Source organism: Delphinapterus leucas, chromosome 14 (assembly GCF_059928025.1).
Source record: "Delphinapterus leucas isolate spDelLeu-1000000601 "Yukka" chromosome 14, BTC_Dleu_Yukka2, whole genome shotgun sequence".
Lineage (NCBI taxonomy): Eukaryota > Metazoa > Chordata > Mammalia > Artiodactyla > Monodontidae > Delphinapterus > Delphinapterus leucas.
Window position 1 is genome coordinate 80,211,754 of NC_143142.1, and position 21,545 is coordinate 80,233,298.

Consider the following 21,545-nt stretch of genomic DNA (forward strand, 5'->3'; position numbering starts at 1 on the left):
TTGGTGCTAAGTACTTACTTTGCTTATTTTTGACCACTGGATGGGCTTGGAATTGGGTTGGGTTGTTTTCCGGCCATTTTATTTTTCTAGCTATTTCCTGGAATGATCTGTATCAATTTCCTTATTAATCTTTCATTTTATCCCTCCATGATTGTCATTTCATCATTTCATAAATAGTCATTGAAAGAGGATAGGAAGAAAAAAGAAGGAAAGAAGAAATTAAATGCCTCTATTTCTAAAATTTATAAAGAAAACGTCACAAGTCTAATTATCTAAGCTTTGAATTACTTCCTCTGAAATATTTTTATATTAATGAAATAGATTTATTTGGAACTTTGTATTGGAAGTGCTGAATGAAAAAGTATTCACATTTTTAAGCTTTTAATATTTATTGCTATTTATTAGTTATGAAAGTTCTGTGAAGAGAAGCAGTATTTAAAAACCCAATTTGATCCATAATAATCAGAAGTGTGTGTGTGTGTGTGTGTGTATGTGCATAAAATGTTACTGTATAAATAGATAATATGTGTATATGTGGATATAAACATTAGATTGAATAATTTGAAACTACTGATATTTGATCACTGTTGACCTATTATAAAGACCATTTGACATAGTTCATTGGACTAGGTGGATATAAATTTTATTTAATATAAAAATAAGATCATTTTGTAGTTGTTTTGTAATCAATTAATTTTTTAAAGTATCAGGATTTTTCTAATAAGCTAGTATGCATCTTCACTGATTTTTTTTCCACCTTTAAGAAGTTTTCATGTCCTGATATTATAAATGATGCTATAATGAACATCCTTTTGTATACATCTTTCTATATATTTTTTTCTCTTTTGTTTTCCTGTGGGATAAAATGATTGAAATAGAAGTAGTGGGCCAAAAGGCAAGCTTTGCTGGTGGAAGAGGGGAATCTTGAAAATATCTGGCAAACAGCCAACTTGTTTTTTGTTTTCTTTTGTTTTGTTTTTTGGTACGCGGGCCTCTCACCGTTGTGGCCTCTCCCATTGCGGAGCACAGGCTCCGGACACGCAGGCTCAGCGGCCATGGCTCACGGGCCCATGGGGATCTTCCCGGACCGGGGCACGAACCCGTGTCCCCTGCATCGGCAGGTGGACTCTCAACCACTGCGCCACCAGGGAAGCCCCCCAACTTGTTTTTAATGAAGAATATACATGTATATTACCAAAGCAGTAGCCAATAATTTATTCTTTGGTATATTCACCAAAATGGATTTTCTTTTTATTGGTTTATAAACTGATACAATATTGATTTCTTTTTAAGTTAAATTTATATAGTTAATAATGAGATTTATGGTGTTCATATTTCTTAGTCAGTTGTATTTTTTTGACTTTCCAAATTGCTTTTTATCCAGGCAGGTGTTGTTTTCTACTCCCATGCTGTGTAAACTAAAAAATAAACAAAAGAAACACAGTTTTGACATAACTTTAGAGTTAACATAAATTTGTGTCTATTAACTTGAGAGAAGGAACCATTAGTGGGTTGAAAAAGTAAGTCCCTCACCTGTGGCTGGGTACCAGGCTGGTCACTGGTGACTGCTGATTTCTTTCCTGAAGGAGCCCAGGACATTTGCGGACGTGAAGTGACCTGTAACCAATCCCTCTTTTTCAAAATTTGAAAGTAGAGAGCCCTTGAAAGTTGGTTCAGCATGACCCTCAAAACAATTAAGTGTGCAAGAAAGGACAAGAAAATATCTGAAATAATGTTCCCCTGAGAGGGGATTTTAGGCTGGTAATCCAGGCACAACAAAAATGTCTAATGGTTTTTGCAAGGGATAGGGTAGGGGGGTGGGGGGGGGTGATTTCTGCATAATATAGACCTAATGTAGGCAGCTTTTCTAGACCCAAGAACAGTGGACCAGTAGATTGTGCTTTTGAGAATAAAATTAAGCAAAAAAAAAAAGGAAATAAAAGGTGAATTAAAATGAACTGGCCTTTTGTACACGGGTCACCAATGTGAACTGTGCAGAAACAGTATAAGCATGTGATTCTAGTCTCTGTAGAAAAGTGTCATTTGTTGAGTTGGGCAGGACTGATCTTCTACAGTGACACTTTATACCAGTGAGAAACAGGGAAAGTTTTGGTCACATGGGATTATAGTTCTTTCTTCATTTGTTTGGAAGTAGTCCTAAACCTTTTGATTAAATCCCAAGTAATTTTAGACTTTTTTTTCCCCTGTATTTCTTTTTTTTCCCCCCATTTATTTAGTAGTTGGAGGACAGGTCTTAAGTAGAAGTAATTTGGAAGCTGAGATATGAATTGTAAAATAATAGGAAAGTGACAGTATTTGTACTTTGAATTGGTGAAACAGATTATCTGCTTTATGCATGCTCTATCGCTTTTAACTTCTCTCTTTTAAAGTTGTAATCACTTTTGCTTACAGATATGTAAAATCTTTTCCACATTAAAGATATTAAATCTGTACTTGTGTATAGTAAAATCATGTTTTCTAATTGGTGCTCTTTTTTATTTTTTCCCGTTTTTTTTTTTTGTTGTTTTTTTTTTGCGGTACGCGGGCCTCTCACTGTTGTGGCCTCTCTCGTTGCGGAGCACAGGCTCTGGACGCGCAGGCTCAGCGGCCATGGCTCACGGGCCCAGCTGCTCTGCGGCACGTGGGATCCTCCCGGACCAGGGCACGAACCCGCGTGCCCTGCATCGGCAGGCGGACTCTCAACCACTGCGCCACCACGGAAGCCCAATTGATGCTCTTTTTTAATGCTGTTATTAGTTTTTTTTTTGATATACAGCAGAGCAAAGATGTACTATTTAAATACCTCTTACTGTAATAAACAATAAATCCAGTTTGCTCCTGGCGGTTTTGGCTGGTGGAGATTGACAAAAAATAGTGGGGCATATAATTAAAGATAAAAAAGAGAAACAACAGAAGTTAGAGTAAATAAAGGAAGTATGTAAGATCAGGAGCCAGTTATGCAATGCCAAATGGACATAAAATATTAGGTAAGAACAAAAAAGGCTAAAAATTAGTCTCTGAAAAGGCAATTTAATTTATGTAACTTATATAGAAGGTAATTTTTGGCCTATTATTGTCAATATCTACCAGCCAAAACCCCCCAGGAACAGAAAGAAATAAGGCACACATACTCAGTATTAGGGATGGAAAAAACATGTGTAGGGGATGAATATTTAGAGGCAACAGAATGCATTTTGAGCAAATTTAGGTCAATAAATGTGAAAAAATTAAAAAAAAACCAAACAGGGCAAATTCTTTAAAAACATAACTTGCCAAAATAGGCTTCAAAATAAATACATGAGGTAAGTAATATAAGCCTATAACCACCAGGTAACATCTTATATTTAGTTAAAGTGTTCCCACAAAGAAAACAGAATGCTCAGATGATTTACAAATGAGTTTTAACAAACATTCTTGTATTAGATCATTTCAATCCTATGCAAACTCACCTATAAAATATAAAAATAGAACATCCTCAACTTACTTTATGTGACAAGTATGTTGACTTCAAAATTAGCCAAGTTTATTATGAGAAAAATCACAATTACAAATGTTGATATAAACATCTTAAATTAATTATTAACAAACTCAATCCAGCAACAAATATAAATTTAATGAATCATTCCCAGGCTGGTTTTATCACAGCAAGCCAAGTTTGGTTTAATCTCAAAAGAAAAAAAAATTTCACAAAATACACTACCTTAACAGATAAAGGCAAAGAAACATATGATTATCACAATAAATGCAGCAAAAGCATTGAATAAATCTCATCATGCTTTGATGATAAAAATTCACTTATCAACTGGGAGTACAAGGGAATACAACGTCCTGATAAAGTGAATCTATGAAATACACACAGCATCCATTCATTTGCTCAGTGGTGAAGTGTAGAAGCACTCCATTCACATTAGGAACAGTACAAGAATATTCACATTACCAGACTCACTCAGTATTTAACAGGATGTCCCAACAAATCCAGTAAGAACATTAAAAAGTTATAAGAGTAAAAGGAAGGAAATATATTCTCATTACTTGAAGATTACAAAAGCATCTGTATAAGTATTTTGAAAAAATTTACAGGTAAATTATTAAATTAGTAAGAGGATTTATAAGTTCCCTGATACAATATAAATACACAAAAATCAATCGTATTTTCTATATACTATCATCAGAACATATAATTAAAAATAAATATCATCCACTGTAATAACAATATATAAAGTGCTTATACTTAAATCTATCAAAGAATTAAAAATATTGTATAAAAGGAGAGATATACCATGCTTATGAACAGGGATTAATGTAAAGAGGTCGATTCTCCCAAAATTGATGTAATGCATTTATCATTAACATGTATTGTTGTTTGCTTTGGGGGACTACGCAAACTAATTCTAAAATGCACATAGAAGAACAAAGCCTAAAGAAATGAAGAAAAAGAAAGGAAAAAGCCTTGCCAGATTTCAAGGCTAACAAAACGACTATAGTAATTAAGATAGTGCGGTATTGTCACTGGGTAATGGAATTTGCCAGAAGAATACAGTAGAGAACTGAGAAATCAGCTCACACAAAATATAAGGACCTGATATGTAGGGAAGGCAGCATTGAAGATTAGTGGAAAAGAAAAGGGTACTGAATCTCTTCAGTCTAGGACAGCACGTTATTTATACAGAGAAAAAAATCTCAGAATAGACATAACAATTAATATAAAGCAGATTAAATATTTAAATATAAAAGACAAAATCTGTGGCAGGGACACTCTGAAATAAGCCCGTTCTTCCATCTCCTGGGATTCATGCCCTTGTGAAGTCCCTTTCCCTTGGGTGTGGGCGTAGGGGGACCTCTGACTTGCTTCTCACCAAAGTTGACTGGGTGTCACTTCCATGATTATGGTAATGTGTTAGCAGTTTCTCTATTGATTCTCTCATCTTGGCTTTTATGAAGTTACCTGCCAATGGAGAAGCTCACATGGCAAGTGACTCAGGGTCTCCAGCCAACAGCCAGAAAAGAACTGAGGCTTTTAGTCCAGCAACCCACAAAGAACTACATCTTGCCAACAACCACATGAGCTTGGAAGTGGATGCTTCTCAGAGGAGATCCCAGGCCCAGCTACTTCATTGCAGCCACATATAAGAGCAGATGACGCAGTTCAGCCACGCCTGGATTCCTGACCCACAGAAATTGTGAGATGATGAGCATGTGCTGTTCTAAGCCATTACATTTGTGGTAATATTGTTTTGCGGCAATAGATGATGATGAGAAAATTAAAATGCTTGGAAGAAAATAGAGGAGAACATCTTCAGTGCCAAGACCTTAAGAAAGATTATTTAATAAGATGCAAAAAAGTACAAGTAATAAAGAAAAACACATATTTGTTTACATTCAAATTAAGAACACCTGCATATCAAAACATATCACAAAAGTCCTAGTAGAAAGATCATGAAAATATAAGCCAAGAAGTTATTCACGAGTATAACCAAAAAAGGATTAGTATTATTAATATACTATAAATGTCAATGAATCAATGAGAAAAAAAAAGAATGCAATGGAAAAATGTATAAAAGACATGAACATGGATTTCATTTCACAAAAGAAGAAACAAATGGAAAAAGGACTACTGTGTGTGTGTGCACGTGTGTGCATAGTGCGCATGCTGCATGCATGTGCTATGTTATTAACAGAACTTCAAAAAAAAAAAGAAACGTAATATCCTTTTACCCCACTAGACAGAAAAACATCTAAAAGTATGAAAATGTCAAGTACAGGAGAAATTTTGGAGCAACACAAACTTTTCTACAATGGCTAGAGTGTCGATTTGTACAAACAATCTGTAAAAATAATAATTTGGTACCAAGAATAGTTGAGGATGTGCTTTGAGCCCTCAATATACTAGGCTGGAGTGTGGCTGGGTGGGAAGGTTCTGGGTACAAACAAAACACAATGACAAAATTCTTGTATGTGTGCATTATACAACATCTATAAACAGTTTTATATATAATGTTTGAAACTGCAAAAATTAAAAATATTCCCAAAATCCAACAAGATGAAAGATACATAAAGTATGGTATTTCAGATAATAGCATATATTGGAACCTACCACGATGAAAATAAGTGATCTCCACCTACAAACATCAACATGCATTAGATAAAATTTTGAGCAAAGAAAAGCAAGTTGCGCAAGAATAGATGCAATATGTTACTGTTTACGTAAAGTATACAAACATGCAAAAACATACAATATGTTGATAAGGATAGAGACATATGTGGTGGAGCTATAAAGAAGAGCAAGGGGGTGGTAAACACAAAATCCAGGATAGACGTTACCTCTGGGATCGCTGGTGAGAGCAGGAGAATATGGTAATGGAAGGTCAGACATATATGCTTTGTACCATATTATAGAGTGTGTGAGTATAGGAATTCTGACTCTAAGCCCCAGCTCTGGCCACAGTTACTTATCAGTATCATAGAGGAGGGCTTCTGATAGGGTCAGCACATCTTTTCAGTGTCAACATATTGGCATAACCTATCTTGCTTATCCATAATACCTACAGTTTGATAAGTAGGGGGCAGTAGAGCTGGCATATGCAAGAATCAGCAAAATAGTGTCTTCTAATTTGCATACAGTGCACCTCAGCAGGGATGTGGACAGCAATATCCAAGGAAAACCAATGAAAGAAAGAAAAGGAATTTCTCTCTTCAGTGGTATGAACCCTACTATCATAGATCTGTGGCACCTGGTCCCAATGCAGAGGTGCATGCTGTCTTGCACTCCTTGCTGGAAGGCTGAGTTTCTGGCTGGAGGCTCTGGAGTTTGCTGCTCAGTTGTCATCTACAGGCATGGAAAAGAGAAAGCATCCAGACTTACAAAGCACCAAGCAGAAGATAAAGGACCGTAGAATTTTACCCCAACCCGAGAATATGTGTGAATGACACATGAATTAAAAGGAAATAATATTCTATAAAGATGAGATAATTTTATATTGATAAAATCATTTGTTATGTATGGTGTTAAGGTATATAATCATGATATGTGTAATTTGGATATGCTACCTCAGATGGGTCTTCACTTATTCCATCATAGCCAGTGGAGTAAATGTCATGTTCACACATAGTCTTAGACACTCCCAGCTTTTATGCATATTTCATAATAAGTAAGTGGAAAAATTAAAATAAGAAAAATACAATGATTACAATCTATAAGATCATAATTATGTATCTACTGAATGAAGGTATGAACATAAAATTATGATTAATGTTATACAAATGGCACTTGTAACATGAAATAAAATTTCAAGTAATAGCATCATACTTAAATTCAAAAAAGGCTCTATCTCGGGCTTCCCTGGTGGCGCAGTGGTTGAGAGTCCGCCTGCCGATGCAGGGGACACGGGTTCGTGCCCCGGTCCGGGAAGATCCCACATGCTGCGGAGCGGCTGGGCCTGTGAGCCATGGCCGCTGAGCCTGTGCATCCGGAGCCTGTGCTCCGCAACGGGAGAGGCCACAACAGTGAGAGGCCCGTGTACCGCAAAAAAAAAAAAAAAAAAAAAAAAGTCTCTATCTCAATAAAACTCAGAAGGAAATATGATATTCTCTGGAAAAACTCAAGAAATAATGAAGACATTGAAGTCCATGAAAATTTGAATAAATTTTTCTCTTAAAACGTGAACATGAAAAAAGCACTGTTTCCAAATTAATATATTAATTGCATAACTGTAATTTTACATGTTTGTGCAACTCAGCTGATATATGGAATACTAAAATAGGTGTCTATTTGGTCTACATACTATGTATGCTCAAATTCTCTGGAAACATTTTAATATTTTCTTACTGGGAAAATGGTGCGTCACATTACATATGGGTTTGATATATAATGAATTGGAGATGATCACAAAGAGGAAACAAGTATCTTCTATTAATTTTCACGTGTGATTTTATTTAATCCTTATATCAACTCTGGGGGAGTTTTATAGATGGGGAAATGGAGATTTAAAATTAAGAAAATTGCCCAACACGTCACAGCTGGTCATTATTTACTGACCTAGGGATTTGTATTCAGTTTTATCTAATTTCAAAGTTCATATAATATATAAAAGTGTTGTGAATATAACATTTTTAATAGAAATCTCCCTCTTCAAATTAATCAAGGAAATGGGAGAAAGATGCAAACAAACCTTGTGAAAAACCCACCAGTGCAATCTGCTGTTTATACACAGAAAACCTTCCACCTCTTATCATAATGGAATCCTGCCAAGTTCTTATGTGTGGATATAAGCAAATACCTTTTTACTCATGCGTTCAATAATGGGAATTTTGAGAGTTTTATAATTAATGTGGGGTGAAAGATAAAGTATAACTGAATATATGTACATTTCATTTTGGTAAATCTCGAGAGAAATAACACGAGTTCCTTGGCGCATGAAAGCCCACCGCAAGCGTGCTGTGCTCTAGTTAGCACTGAATTAGCCAGGGCACCCACGTTAATGTCTGGAGTAAAAATGAAGAGCAAAAATCACCTATTTTGTTTGTGTAGGGTTAACTTTTATTAACTGCATTATTTATATGCAGTTGTCTTTTCATGGGTATTTTATGGAAGCAATTTCATCACTTCTTGGTTGTATTGTGTTCTTATTTTAAAATCCCAAGAACTTTAAACAAATCTACAACAAAATTAATCTTTTGAAACAAGCAAAGGAATAACAATACATAATTAAAACAATAAATAAATACTAATAAAATTGGGCAGTAATATTTCATTGTAGTATAACAGAGGTTGGGAGCATCATTTGCATTATGCAATGAATAAGGTAAGAAGTGCCTTCAGCATTGTTCATAGAAGCATGTCAGATTTTAATGCAGAGATTAGAGATTTTATGTTGTTCATTTACTAAATGAGAAAAGTGACAGTGATGGGAGCTGAATTAACTTCCAAAAGAAGAAATGGAGAGCATCATGGGTGTCACATGTGCGTGAACATTTGCTTCCTTAAATCATTAGGAGCAAGGTATATACCCATGTTTGGAAATAGAGAGGAAGACAATATATGGGAAAACACCACATTATCTAGGACGTTGGAAAACCTGAGACACTTATAGGTGGAATTCGTCAGTGTTAAGACACTTGAAAGAAACATTTCATCTCAAGAGTCACAGCAATACAGAAGTAGTTTAAAGAAAACAGAAAGAGCAATTGCAATGTACTGTAGAAAAGATTTGCTCAGATTACAATTTATCCTTTTTTTCTCAAGTTTTAGCTATAATAATAAGGTTTCAAAGAGATTCTTAAATAGTTTATACCATAATGAACACAATTGTTATAGGAATGATTCTCCTTGTGCACCTTACTTTGTGTTCAGATTTAGGTTCAGAGTTCCTTCCATTCTTTGCTCCTTTGTTCCTTCTTTCCTTCCCTCCCTCCTTCCCTTCCTTCCTTTTTGGTATTATTTACATGGTAGGGAACAGAACAGGTAGGAATTTTTTCCCAAAACGAATTCTTTTAAAATATATTTGATTGACCGTCAGCTCCATAGGTTTTGTTCACTGCTGGATTCTCAGGATCGGTTAGCTGTGCCTGGTAATGTGAATCTGGAGGTGCTGAGAGGGGAGGGAAAGGAAAAGAGATGCTACTGGCCAGATGGAGCCTGGATGAAATACACTGAGGTATCCTCCTTCGTACTGTTATTACTAGCAGTGATCTGCATGCAGCCCAGTCACACCGCACTCACACATCCTTTTCTCTTCAGGGCATCCCTTGATATTCAATTAATTATGGACCACATTTCTTTGTGATAAATGTGCTGGGGTAGTTAAGTGAGGGGGTGGGGGAATTGAGAAAGAGCAAGTGTCAGCGGTTTTGTTCTGTTTGCGCTTCTCTTTTGCAAGGGCTACTCGTTGATGGGACATCCTGTGACAACTATAGAGTCAAACCTAATGAGGAAAAGCACAGGTGGTGATCTCTGTCCAAATTTACTGAAACTCCATAACTACTCCCTTTCCTCGTAACCACTTTTTCAGAGATAAATCCTGTCTACTACAGAGTAGATAACACTTTGCGGTGTCTTTCCTCGGGTGGTAATGGCTACCCGGCATGCCCTTCCTCTCCTTCTCTTCTTGATGAATTCTGGAGAGACCATCAGTTCTTTGGGGCAGGGTCAGAGTCAACCAGTTTTTGTGTTCTCCCCTCATGCTAATCAATATCTTGACAGTAGATACCCCAGAATTACTGTGAATAAGTGAATTGATAACGGAATTGTAAACCTGCTCCAAATTCCTTCACAAAAACATACTCCCTAGAGAGAGAATATGGGCTTCAGATTAATCTGTAAAATGAATACCAGTGAGTTGTTGTGAAGATTGTAATGATATACATGAAAACCTTACGGTTCTGTGCAGCACATACTAAGAGACTAATTCATGATAGATCCTTATCTTTCTTAAAAAAAAAGTCTTCACTCTGCCAACCCTGTGCACCACCTACTAGAATATCTCAAGGGGCCTGCAGGGACCTTCCTTTTAGAGATCTCCTGCTTGAATAGATACCCCACCTGTGGCAGGAGGGGCAAATGTGGAGCACAGGTGCATAGTACGGGATGTTCTTGCCACTTAGTAAGTTGGGATGATGTACATAGAAGAGTGAAATGGACTGAGGGCAAGTCAAAGACAGGACTTGGAATTAAGATAAGGGAGTAGAGGCACGGCTCACCCATCACTAAGGGTGCTAGTGGCCGAAATTGTGGGACTGCATTTTCCAACTCAGCTCCATACAAAATCCTAACACAGTTACCTGTCCTAAAGTCCTAAAGAAAAGGGCTGTTACAAATTATCCCAACCATAGCCAAGTTGCTTTTAGCTTTTTATTTGTTTATTAATAGAGGAGTTGTGTTATACATATAGCTTGAATAAACTTCATAAATGATCTTCAGTACAGGTTTTCTTTGCTGCATAACTGGACAGGTGTGAAAGAAAAATGAAAATAAAAAACAAAAGCAAAACCCCCATGGTGTGGAAGGCTTAGCCGAACCTATCTTTGGAAATAGAATTAAACATGTTACTTGGACTAAACACAAGCTCATGTAAATTATAGCTAAAGCAGCTACAAGTTAACTAGAGAATGTGAGAATCTACTGTTTGATGTTCCTACCATCCTTTGTGCAAAAAAAAAAAAATTCAGTTTAGTTCTTAAAATATTATTTGGATTTTTCTGCCAACATGAAGGGAAATAGAGATATTAGTCAAGTACTGAAAACACTGCCTTAGCAGCTATTTTGACATACTTTGGTTTACATTTAAATAAGCAGTAGGCAGCCCGCATATTAAATTCCTTGATCTGTCTTAGATTAGGCTCCCTTTCCTCTGTAAGTGGTGTTATAACATACTGCCTTCTATTCACATTTTTTGCTAAATTAGTGATTTTTTGTAATTATGATCAGAGTTAAGTCAATCAAACAGATTCTAAAACCACTGTTAATGTTTACTTATAGATAACTGAATGTGATAGACTTTATATCAAGAACATCTAGGATCTATGATGCACCAAACTCTGCTGATAAATGACACCAATCAAAAGTCAGTGGCAGACAGAAGGGGTGGCATTTCCACAAAAGGGAAAAAAATTAAACATAACTAGTGTGTGTGTGGAGAGAGGTTCTTCTTCAAATATGAAGATATTTGTGCCAGATCCCATGCCATGGCTGGGTACTGGACATAAATAATTATCCCATTCTTGCCAGGCCACTTACAGTGCTAAGTCTTCTGTTTGTCCAAAACGCCAGCCAATCAAATGTCTAATATTGCGGGTTTAGGCTGAGTGTGTATGAGTTGTTGTGCCACCTGCCTAAAACTCGTGCCTTTCTGGGTTTCTAAAGATTAAATTTAAGTATAATCATAGATTTATTTTCTTTCTCCTGAACAGATTCTCCCATTTCCTTCCTTTCTGGAATTGTCATTACAGTAAATTCATCTCTGGATATGGCCTATTTCATCCTAAGTGAGTAATTTGCATTATTTCAAACTTTTGAAAACTAGATCAACATTACCACTACATTTATGTTACTTTTGTCAGCAAAACGGACACATTCTTTCAAAATTTCAACATTTCAATGATATTATTTTAATAGAAGCTTTAATTCCAGTTGGGCCTAAGTTTGGGGAAGTTAATGAGGAAAGGAATTGATTTTATGGAAAAGACATTTTTTAAAGTGTTTCCTTTGGAAGTGTCACACAGTGATAATCGTTGCTTTAATTATTTTCAAGACGATCAGAAGAAAAATAAGTGTAGAGTCTATTCACATTTCTTCCCAGGATAACACCCTAGGAATGTAGGACTTAGACGTTCTGAGATTATAATTGAGATTATAAGGCAGGGGCTCCCAAGCATGAACAAATGGACGCATATGCAACGGCTGGGGCGTCCCTCACCCGTGTAAAACATTGCTCAGAAATAGAACCTGTGAATAGAAGTCTTCTCCTCCAGCTAAGTTTCCCGTGGGGTGGGAGTGGATGAGTGGACAAGGAAATTCACCTTGACCTTGCTATGTTGTAAAAGTTAAGATACACTGTGAAGATCATCTTAAGTGTGTTCCTTTCTTTAGATATACATAAGATATTCCCATATTGTTCCCGTATCCATTCACAGAACTGCTCTTTCTTTTCCATTTTCTCCCCTCCAGCTGCTCCATATACTCACCCTGGCTCTCTTCTGCCTGTGGGCATGTTTCTGTACAAAGTTAAAGGAAAGGCAGTGGTACAGTTTCTGTCTTCTCTGCTGTTACTTGCACACGTTTGTAATTCTTACCTTGATCAGGCCTAATATTACTTGCAACCCAGAGCCTTTTTATTTGATCTGATTTAAGATCACACATCCTGGGAATTGAAAGCAAACACCGAGACTCTGACCAATAATGGAAACAGTGTTATCATCCATGTAGAAATGTTACATGCTTGTTGATAACCCTGAGATAGGACGAATAATCTTCCTTGAGAATAATAGTGTGGATTCAGGTCTTCAGTTGCCCTCTCAACCTGTATTAATAGGATTTTCATTCATTTTGACACTGTAAAGAGAAAGCAGGGAAAGCTACGAGAGGAAGCAGATGGGGTCGGGGGTGGGGGGTGGGGGGGAGTGGTCAGTCTGCTTTCACACTGTAATGGAAGAAAAATGACAGCCCAGTTAGCTTTAGCTGGAATGTAACATATCCACAGCTTTATCACCCTGGAGGCACATTTTGACATAATAACAAACTACTGAGAAAGAACCACTTTTACCTAGGTCAGAATGACAGACTCCCAAGTGTTAGAGCATGGGCGATGGGGAGGGCGTGTGGAAACTACAGCCTGAAGCATTAGGAAGAAGGCTGCAGTCTGTACAGAGATTTTCATCAAGTCTCCACACTGCCTAATAGTTTTCATCCAATACCTTGTAATTACTCCTCTGGCTTCTAATGGCATAGCATTTTGATTTCAGAGCCTACCAAAATAAGATGAACCATACTTTATGACGACTATATTTATAATAAGATGCAGATGGTAAAGGAAACAGATGCCTCTGACATCATCTCCCATTCGCCTTCAACTTTTGCCGACACTGGCAGTCTGTGGACTCATTCAAAGGGATGCAGGATAAGTCAGGCAGTTTTCCAATTCTGTTTCCAGTCTAAAAAAACACTGGCAGCAGTGGCACTGCTTTCTTTGAGTCATACAGTGATAATTCCACAAGGAGAAATCTGATTCTAAGGCTGTGTCAGGCTTTGATGCAAAACGAATCATCAGGACAGAAAAAAAAAAAAAATTCCCACAAATATCAGGAGTTTAGCCATTAGTAACTACTGACTGTTTTGCGTGACAGCGACAGAAAGAAAAGGGTGGGAGTGGTGATGGTGAACAGCTACAGCTTCAAGGGAGCAAGAAAGAGAGCGTTTTAAAAAGACAAGCAGGTCTAAAATACCGTATCGGTCCTTGGCAGCCACCGTTCCAAGACTGATTCTTTATTACTTCTAAATAAAAAACTTTGAGGATTTTCAGGTCATTGTTTCTGACCTCAAAAAAAAAAAAATCCATTCTGTATTTCCATCTATATTTTCCAGAAGGGATCCTATAATTCTGATAGGAGTTTTCTCCATTTCCCCAGTGATATCAGTGAACATTATACACAGTAAAGGGATATGTGTGTGTGTGTGTGTGTGTGTGTGTGTGTGTGTGTGCATGCAAGATAAATGCATTAGGACACCTTCTGAAAAAGATAAGGAATTTTTGCAGTCCATCTTGAAAGCAACAGACGCTTGGGTATAGCAGCAACTGCAAGGCCTTTAGCAGTGTGTGAGGTTCGAGATAGATCAGCACAGTTACAGATGAAGGAGTGAGTTAGACAAAAACCTTTAAAATCTTCCTATCTCCCCTGACCACTGTAATATAACTTCATCTACACCTCTGAAGCAGAAACATTTTAGCAGAAAAAATTCAGAAACAAAGGCAAGGAAAAGTGGTGACATAAAAATGAATTCTGCTAGGCCAAACAGGGTGCTTATTTTTAAATAATCTCTCTGTGCAAGTAGCAAACTGATCACTCACTCACACACACACACACACACACACACATACATACACACATACAGTACAAGAATATACTAACTCTTCTAATTCATATCCACAAATTGGGTTGGAAATTATTAGTGCAAATTTCTGCTGACCTGCAGCATTTAGTCCATAAACTTTGGATATCCTAGACGATCCATCAGTGTCCAGCAGATGTTTTCAATCAGTTTAATTTCATCTCTAGGCAAGTTCTGTTTCCAAACATTAGTATTAGTTGGTGATATTTCCCCTTCATAGGGAAGATAGAAAAGGTTCGTGGAGGTGGCAAACAATATTTGGTTTAAACTAGCAGGAGACAAAGGAATTCCAAGAAAGGCAAAAATCCTTTCAGTGGTTTTCTGAGGAAAATGCACAATATCTTCAAACTTGATCATCTGGTAGCTGGTAGGCAGCAGGTCTGTGTTTATCCTCAAGGCTGCTGCAGTGTTTGCTAGCCACACGTGAGCCAGCAGAGACACTGCGTGTGGCTTGGACTTTGATAATTCTTTCCTCAATGATTCATACTCGGAAGCATAGCCCGAATTTAAGTTACATTTGCCTTTACCTCCCTCTATTTTAAACAATTTAGCTAAGTGCTCTGGTACATTCTTCAAAGAGTAAAGACTTGGTTTACTACTGTACAGCATCGAATAAATCCACGCCCGAGGGTCCCTCACCACATACAAGGCCCTCATCGAAGCTCCTAAAACTTCGTGGAAGAAATGCAGCTTTAAGGTCCAGCTCCCACTGTTCAGGCTGAGCACGGGCCGCGCGCTGGGGTAATGGACCAGGTGTCTCCTCAGAGCCCGAATGTATTCAGCGTCTCTATCAAAGGCGCCTTTCATTCTGCTTCTTTGTTCTGGCAAAGACTCTCTCCTTTTCAGCTTCCTTTTTTTGTCCTTATTCGTGGTAAAATATTGGGCCAGTTTACCCCTGCCGGGTTCGTGCAGATGGATGTTTTGCAAATGGAGTTTTGTGTCTTGGACCAAGGACTGCAACCAGCCTCGGAGTAAACGGAAATGCACACCGTGGACATCCGACGCCTTCCATTCACAGGCATCCACAAAGGAGTCGATCTCAAAGTCAGTTTCAGGGATGTCAATGTAGGCTGTGGGAACCCTGATGTAGAGAAAGTCACTGCTGTTGAAGAAGAGTTGTTTGAGAATTTCAGCTCCTGAGCCAGGAAGTGAGGTAATGACGATGTCAGGAAGATCGATGAGGTGCCCTTGGGGAGACACAGGCTTTGGGCTCGCTTCGGCCTCCGGCCTCGCCCACTTTGCACAGATGGGCTGAGTGCAAGTGCTCCACACATCCACCAGCTCAACGAACCACAAGGCAATAACAAGGGTGAGGATCCACCGCATTAGCTTTCTAAAAGAAAGGTAAAACCGCCACTGAAAAGTTAAGATCACCAAGCTGATGCACAAAATCAACCCAACTGCTACATTAAATTTAAATCCAAAGGGAAAAATCACTCTGTCACGTCTTACGGGCTTCACTATGGCTTGAGTGCCCAAACCAAATCGGGTTATTTGGACCTGATCAGCCACACTGGCAAAGCCGCCAAATCCCAGGTAATCGAACCTTGTTTTCAAGTTGTGGTAGTCAGTTACAATGGAAACAACGTGTTCAGTATTATTGACATTGAGAGAAATCTGAAGTCCAGAATTGGAATTATCAATAAATCTGCAGCTGGAAACATTGACATATGGCCCATAAAAGACATATACGATTCTTGTGATTGTGGATTCCATCTGAAATGTAACATTAACAAATTGAGTCCACCGTTTCTTAAATTCAGCTGCTTGCTCTGCTTCCTGTATACTAGCAATGGGGCTACTGCCACGATGATCAAACCAAAACATTTTGTAATGTGCATCCCACACATCCATCATGGCGCCGTTATACCTGTTCATGAACCTATATGGGATGTACTTAAAGTCAATATCCAGATTATGGAAGAAGGCACTGACAGATTTTATTGGGGAATCTTCTTGCCTCTCGACGTGATCAACAACTAGCAGAGTCTGAGAGTTTAAGAGAAGCAAAGCCCGATACACACTTTTCAGCTTCATTGCTGAGGAATAAGCTGACACTGCTTCCCCGCTCACAAATACCATGTCCCCATGTTGAGAGGCAGTAATGATTTCCCCCGCTGCATCACCAACCTCCTCGCCGGTCCACTTAAGCCACTGTGCACATTCTCCCAGCTGCCCTTCCCAGGGCTTATTACATTGGCTTGTGGGTGATGGCGCAAACACCAGTACGTTGTTAAGGTGGCTCAACTTGGGTCCATAGAGAGCTTCGGAAACAAATACCTGCCCATTGGGGGCAAAAGTGAATGAGTTCTGATCTGGATGTTCATGTCCTGGGTTAAAGCTTCTCCACCCATCAATCCAGGAGTATGGCTGGAAGTGAACTATGTCATAGACAGCTCGCCCTCCTAGCTTCCCAGATTTAAAAGACACAAAGGTATTGGTCTGTGTGTTTGGCAACCCAGCCCCATAAGTGACAACACCCCAGTTAGGGAACGTGTGCATTTTTGCAGTACCATATTCTGCAGGAGGCCGTGGGGTGAGCTGGGGATCATACCAGATGTATTCAGTGTGAAGAGTACTCCACCTCTGGGCAGTGGAGGGGACCATTGGTCCATCTTTAGGCCGGTGCCTTCTGATTTGCTGAGCTAACCAATTTCCAGCTCCATTCTTTAAGACGAACTTATCCAAAAAAACTAACTGGCTCTCGGGACCATAAAACCAATTATAATTGGAATCTGCTATACCCACAGTTCTTTGGAAGCCTGGCAAGAGGGTGGCGTAATAGAACCAAAAGTGCATTTTTAACCAGTTATTATCCAAGTTGTTGATATTAAAATGGCGCTGGGCCAGAAAAACGTACTGTGTGACTGACTTAGCCGTGTAGCTTCCATAGGCAACACCTTCATCCAAAGTACCATCGACAATATGATTCAACAGAAACATCATCTTTTCCATCACATCTACTACAACCTGTTTCCATAGATTTACTTTAGATCCTTTATCCACCCCAGTCACCAACGCCCCGGTGAGTAACGCTATCATATTAGTAGCTTGGTGGTTATGAAGAAGTTGTTTGCCCCATGAGCGGACCTTGGAATACTCATACATTTCCTCAGTAATAACCCATATTTTTTCTAGGTATTTTTGCCTTCGATGATCATCTAATAAGTTATATAAAAAGTCAAAGGCAGTGGCAAAACCTGTTAAGGAATGGCCAACTGGAACCTCATCCCCTGGTGCATTCTCCACCAGCCAGTCTTTGTAGCCCACCATCCTGTCCATATATTCCAAAACAAATTCAAAGGCAACTTTGTCTTCCGGGCATAACAAACAGTACAGTGCTAAAGGGGGCAGATTGTTACCATAAATTTCATTCCACTTGGCAGCAAAATCAGCATGCTTGGGTGGAGGTAGGTAGTATGTCGGGTTGGACAGCATAACCATCACTGCACTTCTGATAGCTCTAAAAAGATGCAAATGGCTTGTGCGAGACTTTTGCCTCATTGCTTGGATCTCTCCAGCATCAAAATATAAATGTGGATGAAGCATACTTTTCTTCAGCTTTTGGTTGGGTCTGAAATCTTGCACTTTCTGTGTCTTAAGCTGATCTATGTCATCTGGGAAAACTGCCCAGTCAGAGTAATTGCTCACAGATTCTTCAAAAGTAGAGAAAGCAAACATCACTAACAGTAAAAATAAGAAATGTCCTGTAAACATTAACGCCATGATCCATCGGGGAGCTCCTTTCCTTAGGCATACATGTCAAACACAGTGCTCAATGTGTTTCCCATCTGCTGAGTATAAAACATACATTTAAGGCCTTGATAAAACACAGACTGTAAATCGGATATGCTGTGAAATCCAGCTGACATTCGGCTCATTCAAAGCAAGTACAGTTGCCAAAAAGAGAAAACTTACACTGTGGATCTGTTTGCCTGATGCAGTGTTGCTTCCAATAAAACTTCAAGGAATGTTAAAACCTCTAATTTTCCAATATCACACAGTGAACAGGGGTGGAGATAGTCAAAAATACCATGAATTCACAATTTACTTCCTTGACATAAATCTACCTAACACAAAGAGTCAAAAAACACACATTGTAAAAAAAAGAAAAAGAAAAAGCACTCCAAAATCCACGTTAAGAAGTCATTCCTGGAGCAGGAAACCATCATCATACGTGTCTGATGCCTTTGCCTGTGTGTGCTCAGAGAAGCTGACAAAGTACTGCAATTCTTGGAGCTGACTGGGTTGTTACTCCTCTCAGCTTTTTACACTTTTTGCTTTGAGAATTTTTTCTTCCTCCATTTTTGGGGCAAAAACATCCTCAACAAGTATTCAAAGTCCTACTTGGTTTTAAAACAAGATTCCTGTCCTCATTTCAGATCTGTCTTTTTTCAGGCTTACTTACTCATCAGCCTATTATGACCCAGAGAAAGCATTTTCCCATCTTCTTTTATCAGCTTCATCGGTACAGCTATGAAAATCTAATCTCTTCAACCACCTAGGTACTTCTCTTCCAATCATGAAGTAACCACCAACTGGGAAAGGAAACTCCCCTTTCACCAACAGTGACGTGTCTTTTCTGTTCCTTTTTCATGACATACTCCTTTCTGGGGGAAAAACAAAACAGAAATTCTCTGAGGCTACAAGTATGCTGGGAGTGGACATAAACAGAAGATTTAAATGGTCTAACGTCTCCTGATAGAAATTTTAGAATCACAATAAGATCTGTTATTAACTACAATCTAGGTTAGACCAAATGGTTCTTTTTTCTTATACTTTTCAACGCATATATTAGGATAACAATGGTGGCAGAAGACAAGCGGCTACAAGATGTAACTTTCCTAAGAGTATTTATTTTAACTGTGGCTTGCTTTAGTCATTTAAAATGTTTTTATTCAAATGCAGTTAACAGAAGATGAGTCCTGCTGTCATTCTTGTTTTGATCACAGAAGACTCAGAGACAAAAAGCAAAAGTTTAAAGGACCATTATGATTCCGGTTGAGGGTTTAACGTTCAAGGGCTCAGAAGGTGTCTTTGCCAGGGGAACTAGTAAGAGCAGTCACTTTTCTCGAAGGAGAAATCATGACAGTGTGTGGGAGCGAGGAACAGCGAGCGGTCCTGCACCAGTCTCTCTCCCGTAGCCCGGTTTTCCATCCTTACAAGAAGCCGCCAGAGGGAGCTCAGACCCACACTCAAGGAGCAGCTTCGCGGCTGCCCGTCTTCGGTTCTGAAGAACCTAACCAAGTTTCAGTCTTGGACAAGTCTCCTCTCTGCAGGAAACATGAACGCTAGGAGTTCCCTGATCCGCTCCGCCTGTTGCATTTTTTCATTCGCTTCCTACGAACATGCCAACTCCATCCTCTGCTCCTCACCCCCGACCTCTGGCTGTGGTTTGGGGATAAGAGACCCCTCAAGGGCCAAGTCCGCTTACCTTGGCAGGTCCGGACGGGGTCTCCCGGCAGCGGTGGGCCCGGAGGAGACGGAAGCGGAGAGTTGGAGAAAACTGCTCTGCGCTGGGAGCCGGGCCGCGCGGCCCCCCGCAGGGCTCCTGGCGCCCCCGGCGCGGCGCCCCCCAACACTGCAACAGGCTGCGGCCCCGCGCTCGCGCCCCGGCCGGCGCCGCGCGGACACGCCCGCCCTCGGGGAACGCCGGACGCCCCCCCGGGCAGCCCCGGACCGCGGAAGGCAGATCCGCGCGCCCCGGGCGCGCTCGTGGACGCCGTGTCCAGAGGGGCGCTGGCGTGTCCAGAACGCGATGCCGCCGCAGCCGCCGCTCCTCGGTGCCAGCTCCGGCCGCGCGGCCCAGGGAGGGCGAGAGAAGGCTAGGCGGGCCGGGGGCGGGGCGGGAACGACGGGGGCGGGATCAGGGGCGGGGCCTCGGGGCTTCGGGGCTGGGGGAGAGTGACAACAGGAGGCTCAGGCTGGGAGGAGGGGGCGGGGCTGGAAGGAGGAGGGGGCGGGGCCGGGGGAGGGGCCGATCGCCCCCGGGATCAGAACCCAAGGGGCTCGGGGCGCGTGTGTTTCCGGCTGCTGTGGCGGCCTCGCGCTACCGCACGGATAGAGCCCGAGGAGGGGGAAATTTGGGAGTGCGAGCGTCTGAAGACGGCTCCCTGCCGGCCGAGTCCCGCTTCTCTTACCCCTTCGGTTGTGGGGAGAAGGCCAATCTAACAGGGCTAGGAGTGGGAGGAAGATAGAGGAGGTTCTGGGCCTGATTACAAACGATGGGGGAAGCGGGGGCGGGCGGGGTGACGCTGTGGGATGTCATGGATCACACTTGAGGAACAGCAAGGGCTGAGAAGGGGAAGAATGTGAGGCAGCCTGGCTGAGGTTGCTGTCAGTCAGAAATGCAAAATCAATATACCGGATTAATGTGAGACTGACTTCAGGAGCACAGACACTGAAGATCAGGGGGAAACAAAAAAGACTAATCAGCTTTATTGATCGGAATAATTTCTCCGGCAGTATAAAGATGGAAAGGTACGGGACAAACAGGTGGAAGGAACCTCTCTTATTAAAGAAGTGAAACCTGGAATTCAGTGAAGACCCACAGGCAGCGAAGACTGTGTGGCTCAGTTATGTGGCACGTGTGCGCAGTTCCAGACATTGGAAATCGTAGAGCAGCTGTGATTCCTGTGGTACTGGACATATGGAACTTCTCGCAGACATCTGAGATTACACTTGGGCAGGAGTCAACCTAAGGTCTACCCTCTGCTATCACGAATAACTTAGTAAGGACAGGAATACAGTGAAATATCAGTTGTTGCAAATAAACAAACCCCTCCCCAGTTGGGGATTGATGACGCCTTCACTTTCGTCCTACTCCATCCCATTTTGGGAAAATGGACAGATATGTGTATTAAAAAGTAAGTGTCTTGCTTGGATCACTTCCTAGCAGAATAAATTTCAAAATAATTTACCTTGGGCGGAAATGTGACCTCTACCT

At 40.2% G+C, this 21,545-nt stretch overlaps 1 protein-coding gene across 2 annotated transcripts; it reads right to left on the bottom strand.

Moving 5' to 3' along the window:
- Positions 1–275: 275 nt before the first annotated feature.
- Positions 276–20,388, bottom strand: DSEL (dermatan sulfate epimerase like). 2 transcript variants are annotated; one of them, XM_022584309.3, is made up of 3 exons: positions 20,034–20,388; positions 14,678–19,209; positions 276–6,826 (listed from the first exon to the last, which is right to left on the bottom strand). In XM_022584309.3, exon 2 carries the CDS (start codon positions 18,323–18,325, stop codon positions 14,687–14,689), a length of 3,639 nt encoding a protein of 1,212 aa, XP_022440017.1. In that variant the 5' UTR covers positions 18,326–19,209; positions 20,034–20,388; the 3' UTR covers positions 276–6,826; positions 14,678–14,686. The 2 variants fall into 2 exon arrangements, with proteins under 2 accessions (XP_022440017.1, XP_089751425.1); XM_089895299.1 differs by having other exon boundaries at positions 277–19,209.
- Between the last annotated feature and the right edge of the window lie 1,157 nt (positions 20,389–21,545).